The 26,966-nt window shown below is 40.6% G+C and overlaps 1 protein-coding gene across 3 annotated transcripts in view; it reads right to left on the reverse strand.

Annotated features, from left to right (window-relative positions):
* Nucleotides 1-5,843: 5,843 nt before the first annotated feature.
* The window catches only part of ZMAT4 (zinc finger matrin-type 4), a 365,512-nt gene continuing 344,389 nt past the window's right edge, over nucleotides 5,844-26,966 (reverse strand). For all 3 annotated transcript variants that reach the window (XM_058433569.1, XM_032143630.2, XM_058433568.1), the window contains one exon: nucleotides 5,844-5,987. In XM_058433569.1, the coding sequence (XP_058289552.1) occupies nucleotides 5,972-5,987 (16 nt within the window). In that variant the 3' untranslated portion in view covers nucleotides 5,844-5,971. The remainder of the gene's footprint in view (nucleotides 5,988-26,966) is intronic.

Below are 26,966 nucleotides of genomic sequence, written 5' to 3' on the forward strand. Positions count from 1 at the left end.
CATAGGTGGCTTTTAAAGGGTTCTTGATTAGGTTTCATCACAATTAAACTCTCTACAACTAAAGGACACCAAAACATGGTAGCTTATATAAAGATGTAAGAGATGGGCTTGTAATTGGCCTTCAATTAAGTGGTAAAGAAGGGGATAATGAGGAAAGAAGCTTATAGACATGTAACTAGTTGAACGTGGAAACCTGTTGGCTTTCAAAAAAATACATCTCCAAAATGGCAAATATCTTCTATATACCGATTGTGTTGTCATGTTACCAGTCACCTTTTTAATAGCAATGTACTCTGGTTAAACCGAAGAGTGGTGGAAAAAAGGACTAAACACCCCAGCGTTCTGAAAATGGGGTCCTTAGAGCCAATCAATATGAAAGCTACCAAGTGGATCTAACAAATGACAGGAAGAATTGATTCACAAGAAGGATGACAAACTTAAACCATGTATGGATGGCCCTAAAGCCAACAGTGGATGCCCTCCAAATGGGGACAGCTGAGGGTAGGAGTTGTGGTTTCGCTGCAGGGTGTGCTGACTCTGAGGCTCTGAGGATAAGGGCTGCTGTAGAATGCCTTCCTTGCATAGTGACTGCCTATGATTCCATTATTCTCAAAATCAGCCAAAAATATTGTAATTTTGAAAAATAGAGAAATATTCCGGCTTCTCTGCTTGCATATATCTAGTATTAATGAGTTCCTTGGAACTAATATCAGGGAAACAAATCATATCCCTTGATTATGAGATTCTTAGAGACTATTTAGAGTCGGAGCAGTGGATTAATGGGATGTGAGGTTGACTCAACATGGTAACTCTTTGAATTATCAACAGTAAAATCATCAGCACTAATGTTATGCACCCTGATTAACACCCCATCCAACAATAAAGACAATTTCAAGAAATACGAGAATTTTAAAAAATTGATCTCAAAGTAGACCCCTTGGCCACTGACTTCGTAACCCCAAGGAAACCTCATATTGCTAATTTTGGGTGGTCTTAGTGTCAGACACTTAATTGAGCAACAATTCAAGTGGAAAATGTGCTGAGAATTCTCAAAAGAGAGTTGCGAGTAAGGATACAAAAGGGAATTCATTATTGTGTGTAGCCTTTTCTTATTTTTCTTTAATTAAAAAAAAATGTACCAGTCAAATGTGCTACATCATACATTACCTCAACTCTCTGAAGTTGGAGCATCCCTACCTCTCACTGAACCTACTGACCCCCTGAAGGATGAAGGAACTTTAGCCTGGATTTCAAATGACCACCGTTAACTCAAGTTTGACACAGTACAATAGTTTCACCGTATCTCAGAAACAATGTAACCCGCTATGGGTGGCTGGTGGTGGGAGGCAGGTAAAATTGGATTTTTTTTTTTTTCCTGCGCTCATATAATTTGAAGATTATAGAATGTAGTTTTTAAAGGTCAGAACGAATTGCTAATTAAGTGGAGGCATTTGAAATTAGCAAATAAAACTTCTACTCAGAATAGTGACTAAGGAGTAATTAATCATAAGGGGAAAATGGCAGCGCAGTTCAGCCAGCAGTAAAATCATCTTTTAACTAGTTACCATAGAGCCTTCAGATGGTGTTACTAAGAAACTGTTAGCTATTAATTTCACTCTTCCCTCTTTAGGCTATGTCATTTAAAAAAACAGTGCTCAACATTTCTCTATGAAGACACAAATCAAGTTCATCTGCACAGTCACTCTTGCAGGTATTTAGAAATATGTGGACTAGCTATGATTTCCCTTTACCTTTCACTCAACATGGGAGTGAAGTAAGGATTACATTATCATAGTCTTCACTTTAAATCCAGTCTACTTTTTATGTAACTCATTGATGAATCTTGGCATTTTAATTATTACAACACAGAATCACTTAATTTACTTCTCAAACCAGTGCTGAGACTCCCTCCTTTCCTTCTTTTAAATTGCTTTTTGTTTGTTTGTTTGTTTGTTTTGAGACAGAATCTTGCTCTGTCACCCAGGCTGGAGTACAATGGCACAATCTCGGTTCACTGCAACCTCCGCAACCTGGGTTCAAGCAATTCTCCTGCCTCTGCCTCTGGAGTAGCTGGGATTACAGGCATGCACCACCACACCCAGTTAATTTTTATATTTTCAGTAGAGATGGGGTTTCACCATGTTGATCATGCTAGTCTTGAACTCCTGACCTCAAGAGATCTGCCAGCCTCAGCCTCCCAAAGTACTGGGATTACAGGCGTGAGCCACTGCGCCCAGTCAAAAATGCCTTCTAAAAACACTTTGGTTTGGTTTCCAGGTGCTTTTTGTTTCCCTAGGTGCTATATCTGCCAGTCTTGGGTTAGATGCTCTCAACCCATGCTAAGATTCGATTTCACATCAAAATTTTTATATCTTAAATTTAAAGCCAAATTTACAAACATGAATATTACAATCAAATATTCAGACAGTTGATTTGACATGCACATCTTAAACTTCTTAAACTAGAAAACAAATTAAGGCAGGATTTATACAGAGATCCATATTTTTAAGCACTTGGTATTTATTAATTAGCGAATCCACACCAGAATCCTACGAGGTAGCCTAGCTTGTCTTTATTACAAACAAATTAGGTAGGAGCCAGAAAAAAAAAAAAAAAAGCCTGTCTCCACAATAATACGTTGATTGAACCCTCCTTATTCTGGTCACAAAAGAAAAGCAGTTCCTCATATAAGTGGGTCAAGTGAACAATGAATATTTTGTTTGGATGGAATATAGAGAGAGTATAGTTATTTTATTACCTGGCAGTTTAAAAGGTAATTTTCTTAGTAGGCCTTTAATATTTTGTGTTCACACTGACCCGTCAGAAATTTCCGACTCAAAATATCAGCTTTGGAAGAGTTAGGATGCTCCCACACTCCACCCCCAGCCCCATCCAGAAGGTTCAAATGTTCCTATGGGAGTTTTAGTATTTTTCATGTATCTTAAATTTTTCATCCTTTGGTCTGGTTGACCTAATAAACTCATGTCAATGGAAAAGTGTAAAGACTCTTTCAGTTCCAATTTATGCTTATATATGTCTAACAAGCAAGTGAAACACAAATCCTATTTGTCTTTGTAGTCAAGCAATTGCGGATGAGAGTTTTATTACTACCTTTATCAGCCAAAGGAATCACTGTAGTCCCCTCTACTTAGCAGATTACTTTATGACTATATTTATTAGTTCACTGGGCTTTGGAGACTAAATTTAACGAAGGCTCATTAATTTGGGTTTCACTACCGCGGCATTTGTGGCCTCTGGCACAGGTGCTAGCCTGAAGCTTACCTCTGTACTGACGAAGAAAAACTTTTTGCAAAGTAAATTAATTGTATGACCAAGACTATAGGAGTGTTTTATCTTCTTAAGAAGACAGTTTCAACCATATAGCCACTAACCTTTTAAATACAAATAATTTTACTCTGATATAGTTTAAGGAGTCCATTAATCTTGTGTGTTATGTTAATTTTGAATAATTTTTCCCCCACTGCAGCAAAACTTTAAATGGGCAGTATTTGGTTAGTTTAGTTAACATTATTATAAAAACTCTGGAATAGTAAAAATACTTTAAATATTGATAATTTGAATAGCTTCACTCTTTCAAATGTATGGGTTCTCTCCTAGGTCCTTTGAATTAACATTTTACAGAAAATCACTTGACTCATGTTCTCAGCTTGCCCAGAGTCTCTGCTGGGACCACGTGTCAGCAGCTCCAGGGTGGACTGGACGTAAGACAGGGACACACCCGGGTCTGTGTAGGTCTCTTTCCTCTCCTTCAGAATTGATTTGGTTATTTGAAAACATTTACCTTCCATCCCACTTCCATCCACTCATAAAAAAAATGGGAAGGTAAGATATCACTTAGCTGAACAAACATAACCACAGCAAACCAAACAGAAAAGACAACCACAAACAGCTGGCTTCCCAAGTAGGAATCTTTCCATTCCAGAATTCCCAAAATGTAAACAACATTAGCAGCCCCTTCCTGCCTAAAACTAAATATGTCATCTCCAGGGTACACTAGAATGATAATTTCCATTATCTGCATGGGCAAAAATAGAGAAATTTGAAAACAAACAAACACACAAAACCTCTTGCAGAGTATTCACTTGCATTTGACAGGTTGCCAAAGAGCAATGGTATTTAGATGAGGAATTCTGAAATAATCTGATTATTATGGCCGGAAGCTTATCTATAAAGGGTTTGGCATAGCCTCTCTGTAAAGTAAAAATCTATGTTCATAGACTTTTCTATATTAGGTTATTTTAAAAAAACAAACACACACACACACACATGCACAGCACTTTAGGGCATAAGCTCACTCACTGAACCCAAACAGAAACAGTGTTTTGTTGTTGTTGCTGTTTTTACTTGGACAGTGCTTATTTTACAGCAGAATTGACAAATAAAGGCTTATTTTACACATCCGAAGAAACACCATCACAGGAGGTTTGTAGGTCGGCTGTGTGCTTTCCAAAATAGCAAAATAGATTCTTCCCATCCAACCCCCTTTCCTCTCATAGAGTAGGGTGTGGCTGGTGGGGCTTCCTCTCTCTGCAGGCACAGAAACTGGCAGACCTGGTCCCTCCTGAGCGGGCCCTGCTCAAGGGAATGGTGCCAGATTTTGAACACAGGGAAACAGGCTCCTTCCTAACAACACTGTGCATTTCTGTGTCATTTTGTTTATTGCTCACTGAGTTGTTGCCACCTCAGCTCTTGGTGGAAAACAGTGGGTGTCCAGAAATTGCTGACGCAAGAAGATGGATTGCCTATGGTCGCTAGGGACACAGGGCAGCCCCAGCCAGATCCCAGCTGGTCCATGCAGGGCATCGTCAGTAGAAGCTCAACGTCCCACTTTGTAACCAGGCTGCAAGACACCAAGTCCGGTCACCATGGAAAAGAATTAAACCTAGAAAAAGAGCCTCATGATCTGCGCTCAGACGCTCCCCATCAGAAAGCAACTGGTTCCCTTATCGGTCATGCTCTTTCCAAAATGACTGAGTCTTGGCTCAGCAGCAGGACTTCAGTGAGAAACAGAAGAAATAGGGGACCCTGCCTAGCCCAAAGCCACCATTTCTTCAGAATTTTCTCGCTTCTTTCCAAACCATCAGTATCCCCAAATTAAAGCCCACAGTTCAGGCCAAACACCGTAAAAAAAAAAATACTCATTTATTTCCATCTCATTCTGGGGTTTATAATTCTTCTTTTGGATGCTTTTGGGGGAAAAAATTCACCAAGGTCAAGGGCTGTGAAGACGTTTTTGCCTAAGATCATCATGCAGGCAGACTAATTCTTTTCCTAAGCTATTATTTGGCAACTTGCAAGGAGGACTTGGCTTAACCTTGAGAAACTGTTCTTTGAATGATCAGAAAAAAAGATGAGAATTCTTCCTTTATTGACTCTCTTCGTCTTCATTGTCCAGATGGTAAACCTGGCTCCTGTGCTTGGAGAACGGAGAAGGATTGGTATTTATTTGTCCATTTGGTATTTTCCACTAATAGTGATCTGTTCCGGTTCTGTGCATGTCACCCTCAACTGTGTCCAACATGATGAGAAAAGAATGTATATTTCTGGATAGAGGTGGTTGACATCACACTCATTGAGGATTTAACAGAATAATTATGCTCTGAGGAAATCTAGAATAAATTGGAAATTTAAATTTTTCCACTTTCAGTTTGAATAATGCTCCAACTGTTTGCTATAGGATTATAATTTAGAACATGTGCTAAATGTGTTATCAGGAAAGAATTTAAAAATCCATCCAAATATCATAACTTACCCCAAAATTAAAAAAAGGAAAAAGAAAAAAGAAACCTCATTCATTTCCAAAAATCAAGATCAGTCGTATGTGAATCTGTGAATTCTTGTAGGAAATGTTTATTGTTCAAGAAAGAAGCCTCCTCTGGTGGTTGATAAGCAATTCTCCACCGCAGAGAAATGCTGATATTTTGTTCTTATCCCTTGATTGATGCTTTCACTACTTATTCTTCAGGCTATAAGACAGAAGGAAACACAGTGTTACCTTCTTTCATACTTACAAATTCCAACACCTCTTTCTCCCCCCACCCCCTGTCTCCCTTCTACTTCTCATATTACCTTAACCATCAAATTCAAATGTATCTGAATTTGTAAAGTTAATCTTTCAGGTTCCAAATAACCTATATATATAATATCTCCATTACCAATGCCATCTCCACATACGTACAAGAAAATGTACAGCTCTACATTGTCAATCCAGACACTAAATTCATTCCAAATGTTCTTAAAATAAAAATAATGAATTGATTTTTATTTATGGCATGCTGCATACACCCATCTTTAAGTTTCAGGTATAACTACATGCAGAACCCTCTTGTTGAAAGTGGACAGCAACATTACAGTGGCTAAATTTCAAATTAAGCCTCGTTATCCACTCATTCAGAATTTTCTCTGTTAGATGAATAGAAAAAAAAAATTGTTTCTGGGCCGGGTGCAGTGGCTCATGCCTGTAATCCCAGCACTTTGGGAGGCGGAGGCGGGCAGATCACGAGGTCAGGAGATCAAGACTATCCTGGCCAGCATAGTGAAACCCCGTCTCTACTAAAAATACAAAAATTAGCCGGGCATGGTAGCGTGCCTGTAGTCCCAGCTACTCAGGAGGCTGAAGCAGGAGAATCGCTTGAACCTGATGCAGTGAGCTGAGATATTGCACCATTGCACTCCAGCCTGGCAACAGAGCGAGACTCCGTCTCACAAAAAAAAAAAAATTCTGGCTTTACTTGCAAAAGGTATTGATTTAATCAAATTGAGAGCTAATTTTTGAAGGATTTTTTAGTTTTGCTTTTTTCTTTATGACAACAAGATACTATCTCTTACCACATGCCTACTATGAATTTTACATTTACTTTACATTTTAATTTAATCTACAGACCACTTTTACTATGTGTACCATTTCCACCCCTTTTAAAGGTGAGAACACTGAGGTTTCACTTGGCTAAATTAGTGGCACAAGATCAAACAGCTGTTAAGGGGTGGAACTTGAACCCTGGAAAAACTCAAAAGCAGAAGGTGAGAGAGCCTGTTGACATCTTCTGCTGGGGATTTCTCCCGTGCCGCTGAAGAAGTGTTCCAGCTGAAAGGAGGCTGCTGGAAAAGCATCTTCTAGTGGTGGCTGTTTCCCTTAAAGAATATTTTAGAGGGAAGGGTGGCAAAAGTGTTAGAGCAGGTTAGACCCTTTTCACAGGTTTTCCCATCTTCCATCGCTAAGGTCCAAATGTCTCACTGGCAATCTGGTAAATGAAAATTCAAAAGCTACAAAAGAAAATTCTATCACTCACCTAGAAACACAGAGCATATGTTGAAATTTCATTTTCCAAAAAAAGTGCTGTCATAGAATATTCTTAGGATCTGAATAAGAATTTGAACATTGTTGGTAAAATGTGGACTAAAAAAATTGAGACTATATATATATTTTTAAAAATAGCTTTGAAATATTTGAAATTTTGCCTTAGCATGACTCTGGTAGCTATAGCCACTTTTTAGTAGTTGTTATAAAAATTAAAATGCTGTTTTAGAATCTCATACTCTGCTACCATCTGGTCAGGACCTAAGGAAATTCAACAGCCCTTGTCATCTTCACAAATTAATGTGACGTAAGGGTTGAAAGTTCTCACTGAGCAAATAAGTATAATTTCATTTTTGTAAACTGCAAAGATGAACACTTTTGAGATTAAAATGAGTTCGAAGCACAGCATCTTCACGTAACAGTAAGAAGACCAAACATTCACAGCTAAACAGTCTTTAGTCATGATTACATTGTTAGAGAAAATCGGATGAAAGGGTTTTTTTTTTAAACTTATAGTAAAAGTAGTATATTAAGAACTTAATCCCATAATGAGGAAAAATATCACACTCTTCCTTTATATAGTCATCATAATTATTCAGATCCTTTCTGAATACATAGAAATAATGACAAAATGTCTTTCAATTCCATATAGCTTTTGTAATTATTCATCCATTACTGTTATTATTGCTGGGAAGGCTACTTCGTATTTTAGTCAGCATCCCATTTGATACAAAAGAACACGGAAAATTTCACTGCTATTAATAAACACGCAGCCATCCAATCCAAGAAGAAAATTCTTTTTCATCTGAGAGATAAGCTGCATAATTCATGTATTTTCAGAAATTTCTTTAAATAGAAAATTGAAGAAAGGCATAGGGAAAAAATTCATCACATAGCTTCCATTTGTGGCGAAGGGCAGTCTTTATTCTCGGACAGCCTTAAATATGATTCCATCTGAAGAGAGAATTTCAATTGTGCCATATACGTACCAATCATATTCAGATAGCTCATCTTCTTTTTGACATATGTGAAACCACAAGCATGATGAAAACATGGCCTCAGTTTCACATTGCACATTTGCTACCTTTATTTTTTTTTTTTTTTGATACTGAGTCATGCTTTGTCGCCCAGGCTGGAGTGCAGTGGCACAATCTCAGCTCACTGCAACCTCTGCCTCTCAGGTTAAGCAATTCTGCTTCAGCCTCCCAAGTAGCTGGGATTACAGCCGTGTGCTACCACACCTAGCTAATTTTTGTATTTTTAGTAGATACAGGGTTTTGCTATGTTGGCCAGGTTGGTCTCAAACTCCTGACCTCAGGTGATCCACCCACCTCGGCCTCCCAAAGCGCTGGGATTACAGGTGTGAGCCACCGCGCCTGGCCCACATTTGCTACCTTTCTAAAACTAATGTAACTGAGTGTTAATAGGGACTTTTCATGGGGTCTCAGGAAGCAGTTAGAAAAATGTCGGGCAATTTGGAATGGATACCTCTGCCTTCCCAAAAGAGAAGTGTCCCTGTCAGGGAATGTGATGCAACATAGAACTTCTGTGACGTTCAGCCCCTGTTGAAGGCTGGGCCACACGGGGCATGTGGCAGCCTTCTAGCACAAGCCAGATGAGAATCACATCTGTAGGAACAGGCACGTCCAAAAGCTTCCGTTTCTTCCACCGCTAGTCTTTCCCCTTACTCTCATCCAGAAGGTCTAGGATAGGGGGATTCTCTGACCTGGTTTTGAGACAGAAATCTTAAGATAGACTAGTAACAACCATTGAAAATGGTCTCACCTTGGCCAGATGCGGTGGCTCATGCCTGTAATCCCAGCACTTCGGGAGGCTGAGGCAGGCAGATCATTAGGTCAAGAGATTGAGACCATCCTGGCCAACATGGTGAAACCCTGTCTCTACTAAAAATACAAGAATTAGCTGGGCATGGTGGCACGCACCTGTAGTCCTAGCTATTTGGGAGGCTGAGGCAGGAGAATTGCTTGAACCCAGGAGGCAGAGGTTGCAGTGAGCTGAGATTGTGCCACTGTACTCCAGCCTGGCGACAGAGCAAGACTCTGTCTCAAAAAAAAAAAAAATGGTCTCACCATTTAAAATGACCAGAGATGTACACAGTCTTCTTGAGATATTAACAATATGGAGGAAGAATGAAGAAAGCACTTCGACCATGTGAGTTTGAAGGTGGCAGCTAGAGAAATACATAATGATTAATTGATCCCACACTGAATGTAAACTGTTCAACAAGCCAGTGAAAAAACAGCAGAACATCCTTAGCCATGATGAAGCCTCATTTCTGATAGCCAGGTAGCAAGCTTATAGTGACAAGGAAAAGGCAATCATGCGCCATGGTTTACATGAAATGATATGGCCAGAGTTTGTTAGGAGAGGAGGAGTCATGTCTAAGGCATTTTTCACAGAAATGTTGCTGAACAGTCATGACTTGGAACTTGTTCAGCCTATTGCCTGAGAACTGAATGACATCCAAGGACGTAACACTTTGGCCCCATAAATTAAAATAGTGTAGTGATAAACCAAATGAAGTTATATTTCCAAAATTGAACATCTCCTAATTTCTATTCTTGTATTTCCTAACCTGGCCAATAAATATTCAAGACAAAAGTGCAGCGTTTTCCTTGGCCAGTTCCTTTTTCTCCCTCAGCCCATAATCAATCAATCCCAAATCTTATTGGTCTCCTACTTCACTCTTAAATGTCCCATTTCCTCGCATCCCCTGCCCCATGTCCTACTCCTGGTCCATGGCATTGCACTAGTTTTCTATCTGGGATGTTTGCAGTCAGGTCTGCAGCCTCATCACACTGGTGCTGCAACGCCTCACTGGGTTCCCAGCACCTTCTGAGAAAATAAAAATGTCTTAAGATGACACATAACGGTCACTGTAATGTCACTGGCATCTTCTTCTCCATTCCTGTCTTTTACTCATTACTCCTTGCCGTTACTCCACCTATCCGGATCACAGACAATCAGGTGAGGCTCCTCTACGTGCTGGGTCTCACATGTTGCCATGGTTGGTGCAGGCTGTTCCTTCTGCCGGAAACTCATCCCCCACCTCTCTGCTTGCCCAGCCTCTCCTATGCCCTTTGGTGGAAACCTGCTTCTTCCAGATCATGTTTCCTGAATTTACCCTGACACAACAAAATGTATTTGGAATATTTTGAGCAACACCTGGGAGTGGAGAACAAAACTTTAAGAAAATGCCCAAGATACAGCAGGAAACTGCTGTGTTTAAGACAAGGGACACAAGGTGTCTTGCTTCTGAAAAGGGTGAATGTCAGGGGGATGAGGGGGTTTGGAGAAAAAAAAAAAGAGAAGAGAAAGAGAATATGAGAGAAGGGGAAGAGGCCTAGAGAGAATGGAATCAGGAAGATGGCTTTGTGCTCTGCATCGTGCTAGCTCTGTATGACAACCAAATCTTCAATACAGTCGTCTAGACAAATAAAATACTTCCAAAGTGGTAATTTTTATTGGAAGCCTACGTAGTCTGATTGATACGGGGAGTGGGAAGAAGAAGCACTCAAATGTATAGGGGGAGAAAGATGAAGAGAGATCATTAAGATGTTGAGAATCAAAAGTGGAGGCAGGACTTTGGACCCTAACAAGTTATAGACTTTGTTGAGTAGTCCTAAGCCCATTCAGGACGACTGAAAGTAGAATGGGGTTCAGCTGACACCTCTGAGATCTGATGAACATAACAATTTATCCAAAACCTTCTTGAAAAAAACAAATCCCAAATGTTTTAACCCATGGAATAAAGAAATAATTTAAGAAAACTCGGGCTAATTCAGAGAAAAGTCAGGTATTGGGAACATTCAAGAAATTGTGAACATTCAAAAGTATAGCACTTTTAAAATGAATTCAGCTCTTCTGCTTCCTAATACATATACACTAGCAAAATTGACAAGAACGATTTGTAATTAACTTACCAAAACATCTAAGAAAACAAGCCTTCTCTGCTTATATAGAATTTGCATTGTTTATATGCAAATGAACACTCCTGATGTGCTTCAGAGCAGTTTATTCCCTTAAGAAGGCAAATATTCTCTTTATAATCTTGTTTACACTATTCATTTGCTTTGCAAAACATTTTTCACAAAATCACAAAATAATGAAATGTTAGAGCCAGAAGGGATCCCAGAGATTATCTAGGGAGGTCGAACATCATCATTTTACAGATGAGGAAACTTGCTGGAACTCCTAATACACACACATCCTCCTCATTCTTGAGATCTACAACATCACAACCTGACCTCCCTTATTTGGGTGACTCCATTCCCTTCTACTTTGGGGGTTCTGGCTACAGCTGAGGCAGAGCAAGGGGTCTGCAAAGTGCTAGGCTTTGAGCATCATCAGGACCCTGTAACCAAAAAATAAAATTCTAAGAAACCCTCCCCATAATCATTAGAATGGACTTCCTGCTCAGCCAGGGCTCTTTAAAATTTAACCTAAGAAACCGTTTCAGGCCATGATGGGTAATGGGGGTCAGACATGCCTCATTATACCTCTCCGGCATGAACATCAACACAGACTTTAGTAAGTCTGATAAGAAACACTTTGCAACCTATTTTCTCTGGAGCCTACTGCCCGAAGGCTTCCTCTGCAAATAAAAACTTGTGTCTCTGCAACCCTTGATCTTAACCCAGACATTCCTTTCTGTTAATCCCAGGTCTTCAGACAAATTCAACCAACTGTCAACCAAAAAATGTTTAAATTTACCTATAGCCTGGAAGCCTCCGAACCCCGCCTCTAGTTGTCCCGCCTTTCTGGACCAAACCAATGTACTTTTTAAATGTATTTGATTGATGTGTCATGCCTCCCTAAAATGTATAAAACCAAGCTACACCCCGACCACCTTGAGCACATGTTCTCAGGACCTCCTGAGGGCTGCATCACGGGCCATAGTAACTCATATTTGGCCAAGAATACATCTATTTAAATATTCTACAGAGTTTAACTCTGTTTGTCGACAACCCATTAGCCTCCTCATCTGAAGTGAGAGAGAGTTCAATACCCCTCTTCTATTCACTTATGGAACTCAAAATCTGGTTAATCATTGTTTGTTTCCAACCCCTAGCTCCTGCATTCTCTCCCCTAATCTTTCCTGACTCCCCTCTTCCTCCCACCCCTTTCTAGTTAGAACTTTCTTTTATTGTTTCCTTTATTGCATTTTTCTTTCTCTCTTTTTTTTTGAGACAGAGTCTTGCTGTGTCACACAAGCTGGAGTGGTGCAGTGGCACCATCTCAGCTCACTGCAACCTCTGCCTCCCAGGTTCCAGCAATTCTCCTGCCTCAGCTTCCCAAGTAGCTGGGATTACAGGCACCTGCCACCATGCCTGGCTAATTTTTGTAGTTTTAGTAGAGACAGGGTTTCACCATATTGGCCAGGCTGGTCTTGATCTCCTGACCTCATGATCCACCCGCCTCAGCCTCCCAAAGTGCTGGGATTACAGGGATGAGCCACCACAACCGGCCTTTTATTGCATTTTTGTAAGTGGTTTTCTTTATTGTTTCAGTAGCCATGTCACATTGCAATATTTTGTGTACTGTCTGTGTCCTCTTCAAGGAAGCCTGGGGTCTGTGTCTCTCTATTTGTGTATTTTCAATGCTTGCTAAATATTAAAGGCCTGACACACATTAAAATGTAATCTTTCGTAAATAAACACATGAGGAAAATCAGAAAAGGAATCATTTGGCACATTGGGAAGAAGCCTCACTCTCAGATCCTCACATTTCTCATTGACTGTCCTTTCCCGGGCAAGTCCATTCCCATCCTGCATTTTTAGATAAGAAAAACAATTAGGTGTTGAAAGCATCTATATCTCTATTCTTATCTCCTTCTACTATTCTTGTAACGTATTCAAAGGGCTTATGATTGAAAGTTAGATTTTAAACTTGATTTTAAACTTCCATACCAATTGTTACTACTTGGATGTTCATGTACATGGTTATTAATTTTATTTAGCCTCACTTTATTCATCTATAAAACAAAGACATCGATAATATCTTCCTCCTAGGAATGTCATGAAGATTAAATGATATAATGTAGATGAATATGACCAATAACCACTGAACATTTAGAAGTGCTTGTTTCCTTACTCTTAGTTACTTGAAAGAAAAATTTCTGATGTAGCTCTTGTACAATAGAGTTTGTCGGGTCTTTTTTCCAGGTTCTTGAGGCGGAGGTCTAAGCGCTTGGGATTTCCCAAATGACAGCAGTATCTTTGTAATTCGTGGTGGAACTTGACAGCTTATGCTAATGAGGTGACTCATAGTGAGTCCCTAGATAGATTCAGGATGACGTCTGGCCATGCTGGAAAGATAAACTGTGTGATTAGAGGGTTGAGGCCAAATAATAGCAGCCCAATCTTTAGGGAGTAGAGAGAAGCTAGAATGAGTTCAGTCACATGATCAATACTTCAGTCATACCTAAGTAATGAAAGCATAATAAAACTCTGGACACCAAAGCTCAGTTGAGTGAACACATCAGCGTGATGAGGGAGTATTGTGTCTTGATAAGACAGCTGAGTGCAAAGAGGTTCCCAGAAAAACTCCAACCAGCCTGTGCACTGGGGTGGAGCCTCAGGAAGTTGGCACTCTTTGCAGCGGACAAGGAGCCTGGCCCCTCCTTTTCCTGTGTGGAACCTGGGATTCAAGCTGCGGGCAGGAAGCACACCAGCAGGGACTCTGGCTTGTGAAGGGTCCCTCTTTCCTTTTTTTCTTTTTTCACCCAATAAAATCCTGTCTTACTCACCTTTTAAATTGTCTGCGAGCCTAAATTTTTGTGGCCATGTGACAAGGACCCCATCTTTAGCTGAATTAAAGGAAAGTCCCACAACTCTGATTTCACAAGAAGAGGACACACAAGCTCCACATTTGGGAGCCTCCTAGACCTTCTTCTATATATCTTGTCATTTGGTTGGTCCTGATTTGTAGCCTTCATAATAAAACTGTAATTGCAAGTCTATATCTCTCCCCAGTTCTGACATTCCTTCTAGGTATCAAACCTGAGGGAGTAATGGGAACCCCAAATTTGTAGCCAATTTGTCAGAAGTGCAGGTGTCCTGGGACCCTCAGAGCTTGCAGCTGACATCTGAAGTGAGGGCGGTCTTGCTGAAGTCTGTGCCCTTAAGTTGTGGAGTCTGCACTAACTCTAGGTAGTTAGCGTCAGAATTGCATTGCAATATTGCAGTAGGAAACCTCTCTGATTCTGATTCTGTTTCTGTTTTTTAGTATACAGAGCCCAATCCCACTCCACGCTGGCAGGCACAGAGAGCATCCAAGATGCCAGGCCAGGAATTTCTCTGCAGGGGAGCATATGGCAGATGCAGTTCAATAGGTGCCCAAGAGTGAGGTTTACTATCAAATGCCCAACTTCAAATCCCAGTTCTGGCATGTAGTAGCTCTGTAGTTTTTGCCTCAGTTTCCTGAACTATAAAATGGGTATAATATAATAACACACAGACCTCACAGGGCTGCTTTGAAGATTAAATGAATTAATATATGGAAGTATTACATACCTGGTACATATGGAGCAACAAATAAATGTGATCTATTATTCATTATATATTATCTGCTACATGAGCCTCTGTTTTAGGCTAAGTCAATTACTAAGTTATATAATTGGCAGAAATGGAGACAGGGGACTGAAGACAGATATACCTTCCAGAAACCAAGAGCAGCCCTGGTTTTACCTGTTCAAGGGCAAGCAAAGGATCATGGGAAATGGTGGGATGTGGCAAAAAGATGGTGGAAGTGGGGGAATGTCAATATTTGATAAGTTCACAATTCTCCCCTCAACAAAGGGTACAATGGTCTAGTCTACACTGCCCACTTAGGTACCCAGTAGCCATGCGTGGCTACTTAAATATAAAATAATTAAAATCAAATACTATTTAAAATTCAGTTCCTCAGTCACATTAGCCACTTTCAAGTATTAGCAATTGAGTCTGGCCAGTGGCTACTGTGTTATAAAGTAGACACAAAACATGTCGCTCACCACGGAACATTCCACTGGACAGTTCTGGGCTAGAGTCACTGAAAGTGTCCGAAATCAGATATGTTTTGAAATGCAAATCAATCCATTGATTTTTCCCAAATAGAAAATAAAATGAAAAAAAAATTGGTGAATTTGATAGAGAAATGAGCCACTGCTATGTTGTAATAATTTGTGTCTCTCTCTCAAACACTGCAGTGCCTCGAAGCACAGGGAGCAGGGGAAGGGAAAATGTCAGACTCCCCTTTAGCTCATGAGCACATCTCCTGGGGTACATGTGCTGTGAAAATCTAGAGTCCCACAATGCCAGCAATTACTACTATGCTCAGGTCAGCCACTGGCAGGAGTGGAAAGTTACTCTCCAAAGCTGGCCCTCGGGCAGAGTGGGACTGAAGGATGGAGAGGCAGAGCAGCAGGTGCAAGGAATAAGTTGGCAGAAGTATGTTTTGTTGCGGGGAGGAATGTGTGGTGGAGAGGCCGGAGGGGAGGGGAGGGAAGGACTGGGAACCGAAGCCGTGAAGTTTGAAAAGAGCACTGTATGTGGTAGGTTGCTGAGAAGGAGAATGGGAAGTAATGTGGGATGGGATGCAGCCCTGCTTGCAGAAGGAACGTGCCAGGCTGAGATGGAGAAAAAGAAGTTGGGAAGCTGATGGAGAAGACCAGGGAGACTGTACTCATGTGTGGGCCACCGAGGGGTCAGGGAGGACCCTGTTACAAGGGCTGGCCTACGAGTGGTAGAAAAAGCAATAATATGATCATCTAATTTTTAATTTTATTTATTTATTTATTTATTTATTTACTTATTTATTTATTTTTAGAGACAAGATCTCACTCTGTAACACAGGCTGGAGTGCAGTGGTGCAATCATAGCTCACTGCAGTCTCAAACTCCTGGGCTTAAGTGATCCTCCCACCTCAGGCTCTGGACTAGCTGGGACTACACATACATGCCACCACTCCCAGCTAATTTTTTTATTTTTTGTAGATACAGTGTGGCACTATGTTGCCCAGGCTGGTCTCCAACTCCTGGCCTCAACTGATCCACCGGCTTCTGCCTCTCAAAGTGCTGGAATTATACACATGAACCAGTGTGCCTGACCTCATACAATTTTTATAACAAATTATTTGACAATAATTATACTATCGGGACAACTCTGAAACAACATTATGTAACAGAATAAGTGAACCGTGGAAGAGAATGAAATGAAGATCAATCAACACAATGGATTTATCACTAAATGGCTGCATTGGAAATGTCACTTCATCTCCACAAGCCTCAATTTCTTCATCTATTCAATGAAGAATTGGACCAGGCCATTCCCTAAGTTCCCTTCATCTCCACCAGGCTGAATGCCTGTGGCCTGGCCAACATCATTGCAGCAGAGATGGGCTCATGCCTCTAACATCACTCAGCTCCAAGTTCAGCAGTTTCTGTCAGTCCTGTCTAAAATGATCACAAACTCCAAAATGACAAATCCACAGATAGAGCGAATTCTATGCTAACTTTCTTTCCTTTTCTTTTTTTTTTTTTTTCCACTTTCAGGCTCAGAGTTTATGTGCCAACCAGCACCCAGCTACGAACACAGCCAAACCTTTCAGCAGGTGTCCATATCCATTACTGAAAGCTGTCAGCACATTCTGCAGACAGGGCCAAACTCTAACTTGCTGATAGGCCATGGAAGAGGATAGAGAAAGCCAGCACATGCTTGCAGAGGCTCTGGGAGACTGTGTTCTGGTGTGGCAACCCCCAGGGCATCCAGGTCTGGACCGATACAAAGCAAAGCCCGTACTGCAAAGGCAGCAATGGCTGTAGCGTCTGCTGTAGTCAAACTCAATGTTGTAGAAACAGTTCAGTCACGTCTGGGAATTATGTTAGTCAAAATCCACCCAGATCCCCCACCCCAAATAATGATATCCTCCAAATTGTTCCAGCAGGACATCGAGGATATGGAATGGGACACAGTGCTGTGGAGTGTGGTCCTGCTGGTGCCACTCAGCACTGTCTAAATCATGGAACCTACAGCAGATGACTTCACCTTTATGAGCCTCAGTTCCCTAATCTCTAAATTAAGAAGACACTGGCCATATAGGCCTTTGGTGAGGAATAAATGAGTGAAAGGAAGCCCTTTATAAATGGTAAAGTAGTCGTAAAGCTATTCAGGTAGAAATCATTAGAATTATAACTTTATATCATCATATGACCTTACCACCCCTTAAAGACTATTTTATACATTTTAACTGAGATAAGGTAGAGGGAACAACATTAGCCAACCAAAGCATTATCAATGATTTGCTTATATGATGAATACTATCATCATGGACTTCCAAGTGTCCAGGGAATTGAATTTAATAAATTGAAGCTATTGGAAACAAGACATGTCAAGCTGGGTGTTGGAAATTTCAGCCTATGCAGTCAAAAACTGCAAAAAATGATGAAGCCAGTGGTGGAGGGGGAAGGACAGTCAGGGAAGGGGATGCCACAGGGAGGCACACATGTGTGGGAGGGGCCAACTGAGTCTATTTTCGACCTCACAACTCTGCCCTGGCCGGCACTAATGAACTTGGTGATGGAGCTGGGATTTTCAAGCAAAGGGCTGAAGGTGCCGTCTGGCTTTTTTTGTGCTGCTTATAGTAAACTGTAAGAGTGATAAATTGAAGGAAGAATTGTTAAACATAAAGGAACCAAGACCTGATAATTTTGAAAAGTCTCAATCTCTCTGGACAGCAAAAGATGCTAGAATTAAGAAATAGCTTTTGAGTACTTTCAGGAAAATGTGGTATAGACATGTAGCCAAGGGTAAGACTGCATGCATAACTACTGGTTAAGACTTCAAAAAGATCAAAGGATCAGCGTGTTATTCTGTCTCACAAAGAGCCTTTTAAAGAGATGAAAGGTGTGTCTTACCGATTGTCTCAATGGAACAGTCGGATGGCTAGGAAGCATCAAGACATGATCTCTCAGGCTTCTGAGCAGACCCCAAAGGTGGAGAAGGGCTTTTCTTGGAGAGATTTGTGGGTATAACTTTTTTTCTAGTACAGTAAACTCAAATAAGATTCAAGGAAATCCCATAATGTTTTAAGTTAATGTCACCAGCAGAAACACTGTCGTTTTGTACCAAAAGTAGCAGAGACAATGCAAAATGAAAAAAAAGGTTAGTAGACCCCAGGAATTCTAATGGGAAGTAGCAAGTCAAGTAAACTAATCAGTTACAAACAAGCTCTAGTTTTCATGAAAAGGGATGACTCAGAGGATGGACCAAGGTAGCAGCTTCTGAAATGGCTTTCAAAGGTCCCTGAATCCTGGAATCCGTGTCCTGGTATAATCCCCTCTCCTTGAGTGTAGACTGGGTCTGATGACGAGTTTCTAACAAATAGCATATGAATCGTATTATTATTTCCAAGATTAGGTTATAAAATACTGTGTTTTCCATCTTGTTCCTCTTTTGCCCTCTTGCTTGTTTACTGTGATCATTGTGAGTTGCTGTATGTTGAGAGCTTCTCATGCCTAGCGATGCCTCTGGTCTGCAGTTCAGCAGGAACTGAGACCCTCATTCCAACAACCCACAAGGAACCAAATCTTTGTGGATTTTTTCAAGCCACTGAGCGAGTGAGGTTGAGAGCAGACTCCCCCTAGTTGAGACTTAAGATGATGACGGCCTTGATTGAAGCCTCAGGAGAAGCTCAGAACTAGAGACCAGAACCCAGTTACACTATGCTAGGCCATTCCTGAATTCTGGACCCATAGGAACTGTGAGATAATAGATGTTGTTGTTTGAAGCCACTAAGTTTTTGAGTAATTTGTTAAGCAACAATTGATAACTAACAGTCAGTGTTATGGTAGAATTACGCTCCCCCCAAAAATTGTATGTTGAAGTCCTAACACTCAGTGTCTCAGAATGCAACCCTATTTGGAAATAATCATTGTAGATATAATTAGTTAAGATGAGTCATACTGGAGTAGGGTGACTCTTAACCCAATACGACTGGTGTCCTTATGAAAAGGACAAATTTGGGCATAGAAGAGCATGTACAAGAAGAAAGTCATGTGAAGACTGGAGTTCTGCTGCCACAAGCCAAAGCTCTACCAGAAGTCAGGAGAAAGGCCTCAACAGACCCTTCTCTTGCACCTTCAGAGGGAGTGCAACCTTGCTCATGACTTGATCTTGAACTTCTAGCCTCTAGAATTGTGAGAGAACCCATTTCTGTTGTTTATGTCACTCATTTTTGGTACTTTGTTATGGCAGCCCTAGCAATTGAGACAGTTAATAAAAAAGGAAGAAAGGTGTGATACCAAGCAGGAAAAAAGTAACCAAGGAACAATTTTCTCTAATCCCAGCAGTCCTCTGAAATCTTGACACCCTCACACTAAAGCCCAGTTAAAAAAAAAAAAAAAAGTCTGTATGTTTATCCCTATTCAAACACCATCAGCATCAGGCTGTTCTGATCACAAAGGAAGTTATAGAGCCAGTGTAATGAGTGTCCCAGGTGGGCAAGTCTCTCCTTCACACAGCCCACAAAGGTAAGAGTAGCTGGAGGAAAACAACACAAAGCAAACCACAAGGCACAGTAAAAAGAAAAGCAAATTTAAGAAAATCCACGTGAATCTCATCTTCAATATGAATTTTCTTTTTAAAAAAAGAGGAAGGAAAATTTGACTCCCTCTTGTGTAAATTAATTTACAGCACTAGCTGACCTATTTAAAGAAACCACAGGGTGAATCACTTGAACAAAAAAAAGAAAAAAAAGAAAGAAAGAAAAGAAAATCATCTTCAAATGCATCCCTTACGTAACTCAAGGTTCTATGGAGACGCACCGGAGCTCAACTCTGAATGTGACTGAGTGGGATTCGAGGTGTTAGGATCCATCATTTCTCAAACTCTATAAATATTCACTTTCAATTAATAGACAAAAAGAAATTGATTATGGAAAATTCGGGGCTGAAAAACAGTCACTCTGATTAAAATTCATGCTGACTGCTCTCATCCAATGCTGGCAAGTCCTGGTGGGAAGAAAATCCTTTTTGTTGACTTTGTTAATACTCAAGAAGAAAGAAGGAAGAAATGAATTACATTCTAGCGGTCCTCAGAGGAAAGTGCCAGTTCCTGAGGCAGCATAATTATCTGCTTCCAGCTGATGACCTTTCCTCCCTGGTGACAGACACAGAAAGGGAAGGGAGAAAGGCTCTCCAGAGCTTGGTGTGAGCTGCAAATGCCAGGAAATCGCTCTGCTCCTAACCAGTTGCTGTAGAAATGTAGGTTATGTGCAGTACATAAAGCTGCAACGGATTGTGGCTCCTTCTTTCTCTGCCAGTTCCTCTGAACATAGATTTAGACACATCCCACCACCAGCACCTGATCTTAGTAGAGTAGATTTTTAAAAGAATTGAACATACACACACACACTCACGCACACACACACAGCAAACTTTCATGGAAAAAATATGGAAATGCAATCATGATAAAGAGTGACATTTCTTAAGGTGCATCATTTGCAATATTTTGATTAACTTCCATTTCAGAATAGCAAAGCAGCTTATGTTAATAAACAGAGAACTCCAATTAGACATCTGTGCATGCAATCTAAATGGAACTCTTGGCAGGCTCGCGTGTGTCACCAGTTTTCCCACAGTCTGTGTGTGGGCAACCCAGCCTGGGAACCGGGAAGAAGGTGTTCAGTGATCTCATGAACGACTGCTGGGGTTAGCCTGCAAATCCCGCTGTTTTGTTGATGGCGTTTGTTTCCTCTCTTGGCCTCTGACATGGGTCTCTCACAGTCTGACTCCCTGATCTAAAATCCAGAGTTTGGAAAGCAGCAGCTCGCTGTTAAGAAGCCTCATCTTCATTCTATGAAAGCATTTCACCGTTTGGAAATGAAGGAAGCCACAGAGTGATGAGTAGGGCATGGACCTTGGGGCCAGACAGATTTGAATTTGAATTTTAACCTTGCAATTTATTAATCTTGTGACTTGGGCAAATTACTTAAGCTTTCTCAGCCCAATCCCTTTACACATGAATGGGAATGTTAATATTTACCCCTCACACAGATTTAGAGCTGGGCACTCTTTTATTTTATTTTTTAAAAATTATACTTTAAGTTCTGGGTACATGTGCCAAATGTGCAGGTTTGTTACATTACATGTGCCATGGTGGTTTGCTGCACCCACCAACCTGTCATCTACATTAGGTATTTCTCCTAATCTCTTTTAATGTGCGGAAAACACAACAGAAAATCAAAGCAGCAAAAACCCACACCTTATATTTTATATGGAGAGACTCACGATGAATGAAAATAAATAAATTATATAGGACATTGGAAAATGATAAGGGCTATGAAGAAAAATAAAGCAGGAGAAGCGTTATGAAGGATTTGGAAGCAGCAGTTTGCAATTTTAAGTAGGGTGGTCTGGGAAGGCCTCCCTGGGAAATGACCATTTGGCATGTGGTTGTCAGGGGAAGAGCTGGCAGAAGGACTAGCAAGAGCAAAGCTCTGAAGCCAGAGTTCCACGGAGGTCTTCAAGGGGCAGCTAAGAAATCCATGTGGCTGGAGCCCAGGGAAGAAGGGTGAGAAGTTGGAAGGAATGCAAAGAGATAAACATTTAGGTGTAGGAAGGACCCTTCAGGCCATGACACAAGATCACACTTCCATGCTGAACAAGATGGAAAACCATTTGTTTATTTTGAACCACAGAGTGGGTGGTTTGATCATTAAAGATTTAGTGCATTAAAAGAAGATTAAAAAAAAAAGAGGAGGAGGAAGAAGAGGAAGGATATAAAGCACATAGCTATCTCCTGGCATAGATAGGTGATTTTTAAAATGCTATTTTGAAACCTTCTTCACATTCCACAGAATCACAACAATCTTTCATTCTCTTCCCCATTCCCCCAAGACTGTGATTTATGCATAGAAGTTTTGTTGGAAATGTTTATGTTGCCTGAATTAATGTCATGAAATTTAAACAATAGAAATGAAATTTAAAGCCAAAGCATGTTATTTTCTTAGAGATTCTGATGATTTCTGTGTGTGAGTTCTGCATGGTTGAGTCAAGAAAGTCAGATAATATCTCACCATCTCTCATAAGAGGTCCAGAGATAAGGGTGCTCTTGAACAATGTGTGCAGATTCACTTCACACATCTGCTTGAAATGCAGTAATAGAGTCTTAAAACAAAACAAAACCAAACAAAAAAAGAAAGACAAAGACAGGAATGAGGCTGATAGAATTCTTTGTCCATTTGGTGAAAAACTTGTTTTGGAATGTTGTGATCTTGTAGGCATTACATCAATTTATGGCTGTTCTTCTCTTTACTGACCTCTGCTAAGCTGACAAAGGTCAAAGGAGATGCCAAGATTCAAGAGAAACAAGCTAACCAATACCCTTTGCTATGGTCTAAATGTCTGTACTCCCACCCACAGAATTCATATGTTGAAACCTAATCCCCAGCTGAATAATATTAAGAGGTGGAGCCTTTGGGAGGCGATGGGGTCATGAGGCCTTCACCCTCATGAATATGAGTAGTGGCCTTATAAACTGGGCTTGAAGGAATGCTTTTGCCCCTTCTGCCATGTAAGGACCCAACAAGAAGCTGCCAACTATAAACAATGGGCCCTCACCAGACACTGAACCTGTTGCCACCTTGAACTTGGACTTCCCAGCCTCCAGAACCATGAGAGATACATTTCTGTTCTTTATAAATTACCCAGTCTGAGGTATTTTGTTATGGCAGCTAGAACAGACTAAGATACCCTCCCTTTACAAGATTTGAGGTTCTTGACTGACTCCACTAGGATTGCTAAAAATGGCTCCTGAGAAAGAAAAGCTTACAACTCCCAAGTTTGCATTTCAAGCCTTGAATTATCTTTTGGCTGCTGGATAAATCAGTATCTGAGAGACCTAAAATACTTCACTGTCCAAATCTTAACTAGTTTTCCCCCAACCAGTGTCACTTCTTGCAATCTTTTGATGAGGGAATGGCTCCTATCTAGTGTCCAAGCCAGAAACCAGGCAATCAGAGATTCCTCACACACAACTGGTGATCCAGTGATGTTAATTCTACTTTTCAAATACTTTTTTTAGCTTCCACATTTCCACTGTCACTGCTGTAGTTCAAAACATACTCTGTTCCAACTCGTCTCCCTGCTTCTTATCACATCTTCTAATATGTTCACTAATTGATTTATTTGAAAGAAAAAAAAAACTAATTGAGCCCTTCCCTACTTAAAATTCGCCAATTTCTCTTGTTTGCCTACATTCCTTAGATTTATACACTAGACTCTGATCTGACTACTGATCTTATCAGAGTCTAACGTACTGAGCATTTCTCTGGCATTATTTCTAAATATTCTCCCTTTTTGTCTTCTTGTTTCTCCAACCAAAAGGCACCTTATAATCCTGCCATATTGAGCTTGTCATTCTCCTAAAATGCACCAAACTGCTTTAAACAAATTCTTTGCCAATTTCCCTCTCAGCCTGGAGTACCAACTCAGGGTGACTGTGGTAGCCCTGAGAGTGTGTCTCACAGACCTGTCCCTACAGGGAGTAGTCAACCAAGGTTCCAACTCCTGAGTTGTGATGGCTTCTCTTGGGCCACTCCCAGACCATGAATGCAGCAGGGATTTTAAAGCAGACCCCTTCTGGAAACCAGAGGGCTTCTCTGAAGAGAAACATTGGCTCCACCTTCCAATGGAACCTGCTTTCTGAGACTGCACAGTGTCCAGGATGCTTCCATCTGACCATCCTTCCCTCTATCTTCCACTAAGGCTTAGAATAGTGGTCTAACAGCTCTCCCAGTTTCTCCTAGATCCTTCCACATTTCTCTCACAGGTGTTTTCCATAATAAAATTCCTGCATGTTTAATCCTGTCTTGGAATCTGCTTCTCAGAGGAACAGGTCACACACTAACACAGTGACCATCTGTCAAGGTCTACTGATATGGTTTGGCTCTGTGTCTGCACCCAAATATCACCTTGAATTGTAATCCCCATATTCCCCACACGTCAAGGGTGGGACCAGCTGAAGGTAATTGGATCACGAAGGTGGTTTCCCTCATGCTGTTCTCGTGATAGTGAGTGAGTCTCACAAGATATGATGGTTTTATAAGCATCTGGCATTTCCCCTGCTTGGGGCCACTCCATCCTGCTGCCCTGTGAAGAAGGTGCCTGCTTCCCCTTTGCCTTCTGCCATGATTGTAAGTTTCCCGAGGCCTCCCCAGCAATGCAGAATTATGAGTCAATTCAACCTCTTTCCTTTATAAATTACCCAGTCTCAAGTATTTCTTCACAGCAGCATGAGAACGGAGTAATATACCTACTTTTTAGTCAACAGGTTGCTCCTCTGGAAAATAGCTTATCTCCTGTAGGTAAAACAACATATAATAGCAGAATATCATATAGACTTTATAACAGAACCACTAATATTAGGTTTGTACATTTTCATGTCCCTGCTGTATCCCACCTGAAATGCCATTGTATCTCCTATTATTCTTCATTTGTTTATTACAGCGATGTTGTCTCACACAACCTCTCTGTATCCACAAAAGTGAGCAGAGTGGCTGGCCTATAATCCATAATGGTTCTTTAGTGACTAGGAGAGTACTCAGCACATAGTAGATAATAAATACATGCTAAAAGAGTTAATGTTTATAGAATTAATGAATGAATTAATGTTTACTGAATACATGGATGCATGAACGGCACACAAGCCTGGAGGACAGGGGTAGAAATCAAAGAACCCAGAAAAACATAACGCAAAAGAGAAAATATTTTCTTTCCTTGAAGGAAGAACAGAAAGTGAGTAAATTCTAATCAGTAAGGATCATGAGAAAGATATCACGTTGTTCTATTAAACTTTCAATTAAATATATAATCATAAATCAAGGCTTTAAAGTTTTGCAATTGTGTTATGCTTGACTATTGTAGTGGTTACATGGTTATTAGTTTTCATACAGTAGACGATGCATGGGTATAGTCTGGATGATCAAGAAAGGTAGACGATTTGTGTTGGGGAACATTCAACCATACCTCTGAGTGGGACAGATCTGAATTTGCAGAACAAACTCCAAAAAGAAAATCACCACTCTCACTTTAAGCATTGCTACAATAAACCTCTGTTGTCAAGACCAAGGTATTTCTCATGAAACAAGATAGGCCCACTGCTTACCTAATACTGGTCTCTCACTTAGGTAGATGATATATTTTAAGAAATGTGATTTAATCCATGATATATCTGCACTTGTAATTTCTCATTTTCAGAAATGAAAGTTGTGGCATGATAAAGTTCAAAAACTTAGATTCAAATCCCAGTTTTTCTCCTTGCAGTGTGACCTTGAATAAGACACATAAGCTCCCACAGCACTAATTTCTTATCAAAGAAGAAGAGTACTAAAACTTCCCATACAGTGTGTGTGAGGATTGAATGAGATCATAAATGTGCACGCCTTAAGAACTGTGTCTGACACACATTCGCTGCTCAACAAATGCCGGCTGAATCAGCAGCTAGGGCCAGAATGGCATGTAATGCATTTTAAATGTCTGAGATGAATTTACAACATGGTATTTCTTCAGGATTAAAATCTACTTGGAAAGATTTCTCATAATAGCCCTCTCTTCTCTTGCTGAACCCAGTTACTCTTTGGGTACTATTCCCAACTCCAGTTCTGAGTGAGCTCTCTTTTGCAGGTTTTGAGAAATGTCCCCAATGTACTTCCCACTCTTTAGGTCATCTTGCCACCAATCAAGCTGCTACTACTTCTTTTCACAGGGCTTGGTCCACCTTCAGGTCTCACAGTTAGCCCTCCCTAAACATATGCAGTCATAAAGTTGTGCTCTGAGCACCTAATTGTGCATCTTTTCCCCAGTTGGTCCCCTTCCCTTATTCCTACTATCCAAGTCTTTATGTCCTCTCCCTCTTTCTCATACCAAAATCTATCTACTGCAAAGGACCGGATAAGCCATTTGTGTTAGGGAGACTTCAATACATTTAACTAACATTTACTGAACTCCTACTTGTGCCAGGCATTGTGTTCTGTTTTGCCAGAGACATTATATTTTAAAGGAGACAGTGTATGAAAACATATATAAACATAAGCCAGACTCTACTGGGAGAACTTGAGCAAGCAGGCTGAATGGGTCCCTTGGAGACCCATGGAGAAGATGAGTGGAGAAGGATGAGTCTCCTAAATTAAGTGTGTCATCAGCACAGGCAGCCACACACTCTGCAGATGACCAAAAGGCCACACGGGGCCTCTTTAACTTTGACTATACCGCAATGTGATAGTTTTAAAAATACATCCACAGATTATTTCACACTCCTCCCTCTAAGAGGAGGAGCCTAATCTTCACCCCACCTCCCATCACTGTGGCTGAACTTAACTTGCCTCTAACAAATAGAAAAAAATATAGTAGCCACTTATGCCTAGTGTTCCATTATTGGAAAGCTAAGCATGTGGGAGTTATTTATATCCTGCTGCTCAAGGTCATTGCCAAGGACATTTTATAAAAATTCAAAAAATTGTAATCTCAGGCATAAATGGGTTAATGGTGTGTGACTTTGGAGATTTGGTCATAAAATGAACTGTGTCCCCTCCTTATTCTTTCTCTTGGACTGGCCACCCTGGAAAATGTTAGCTTCTATCCTAGGTGGAA

Source organism: Hylobates moloch, unplaced genomic scaffold (genome assembly GCF_009828535.3).
Source record: "Hylobates moloch isolate HMO894 unplaced genomic scaffold, HMol_V3 SCAFFOLD_22, whole genome shotgun sequence".
In the NCBI taxonomy this organism is placed as follows: Eukaryota; Metazoa; Chordata; class Mammalia; order Primates; family Hylobatidae; genus Hylobates; species Hylobates moloch.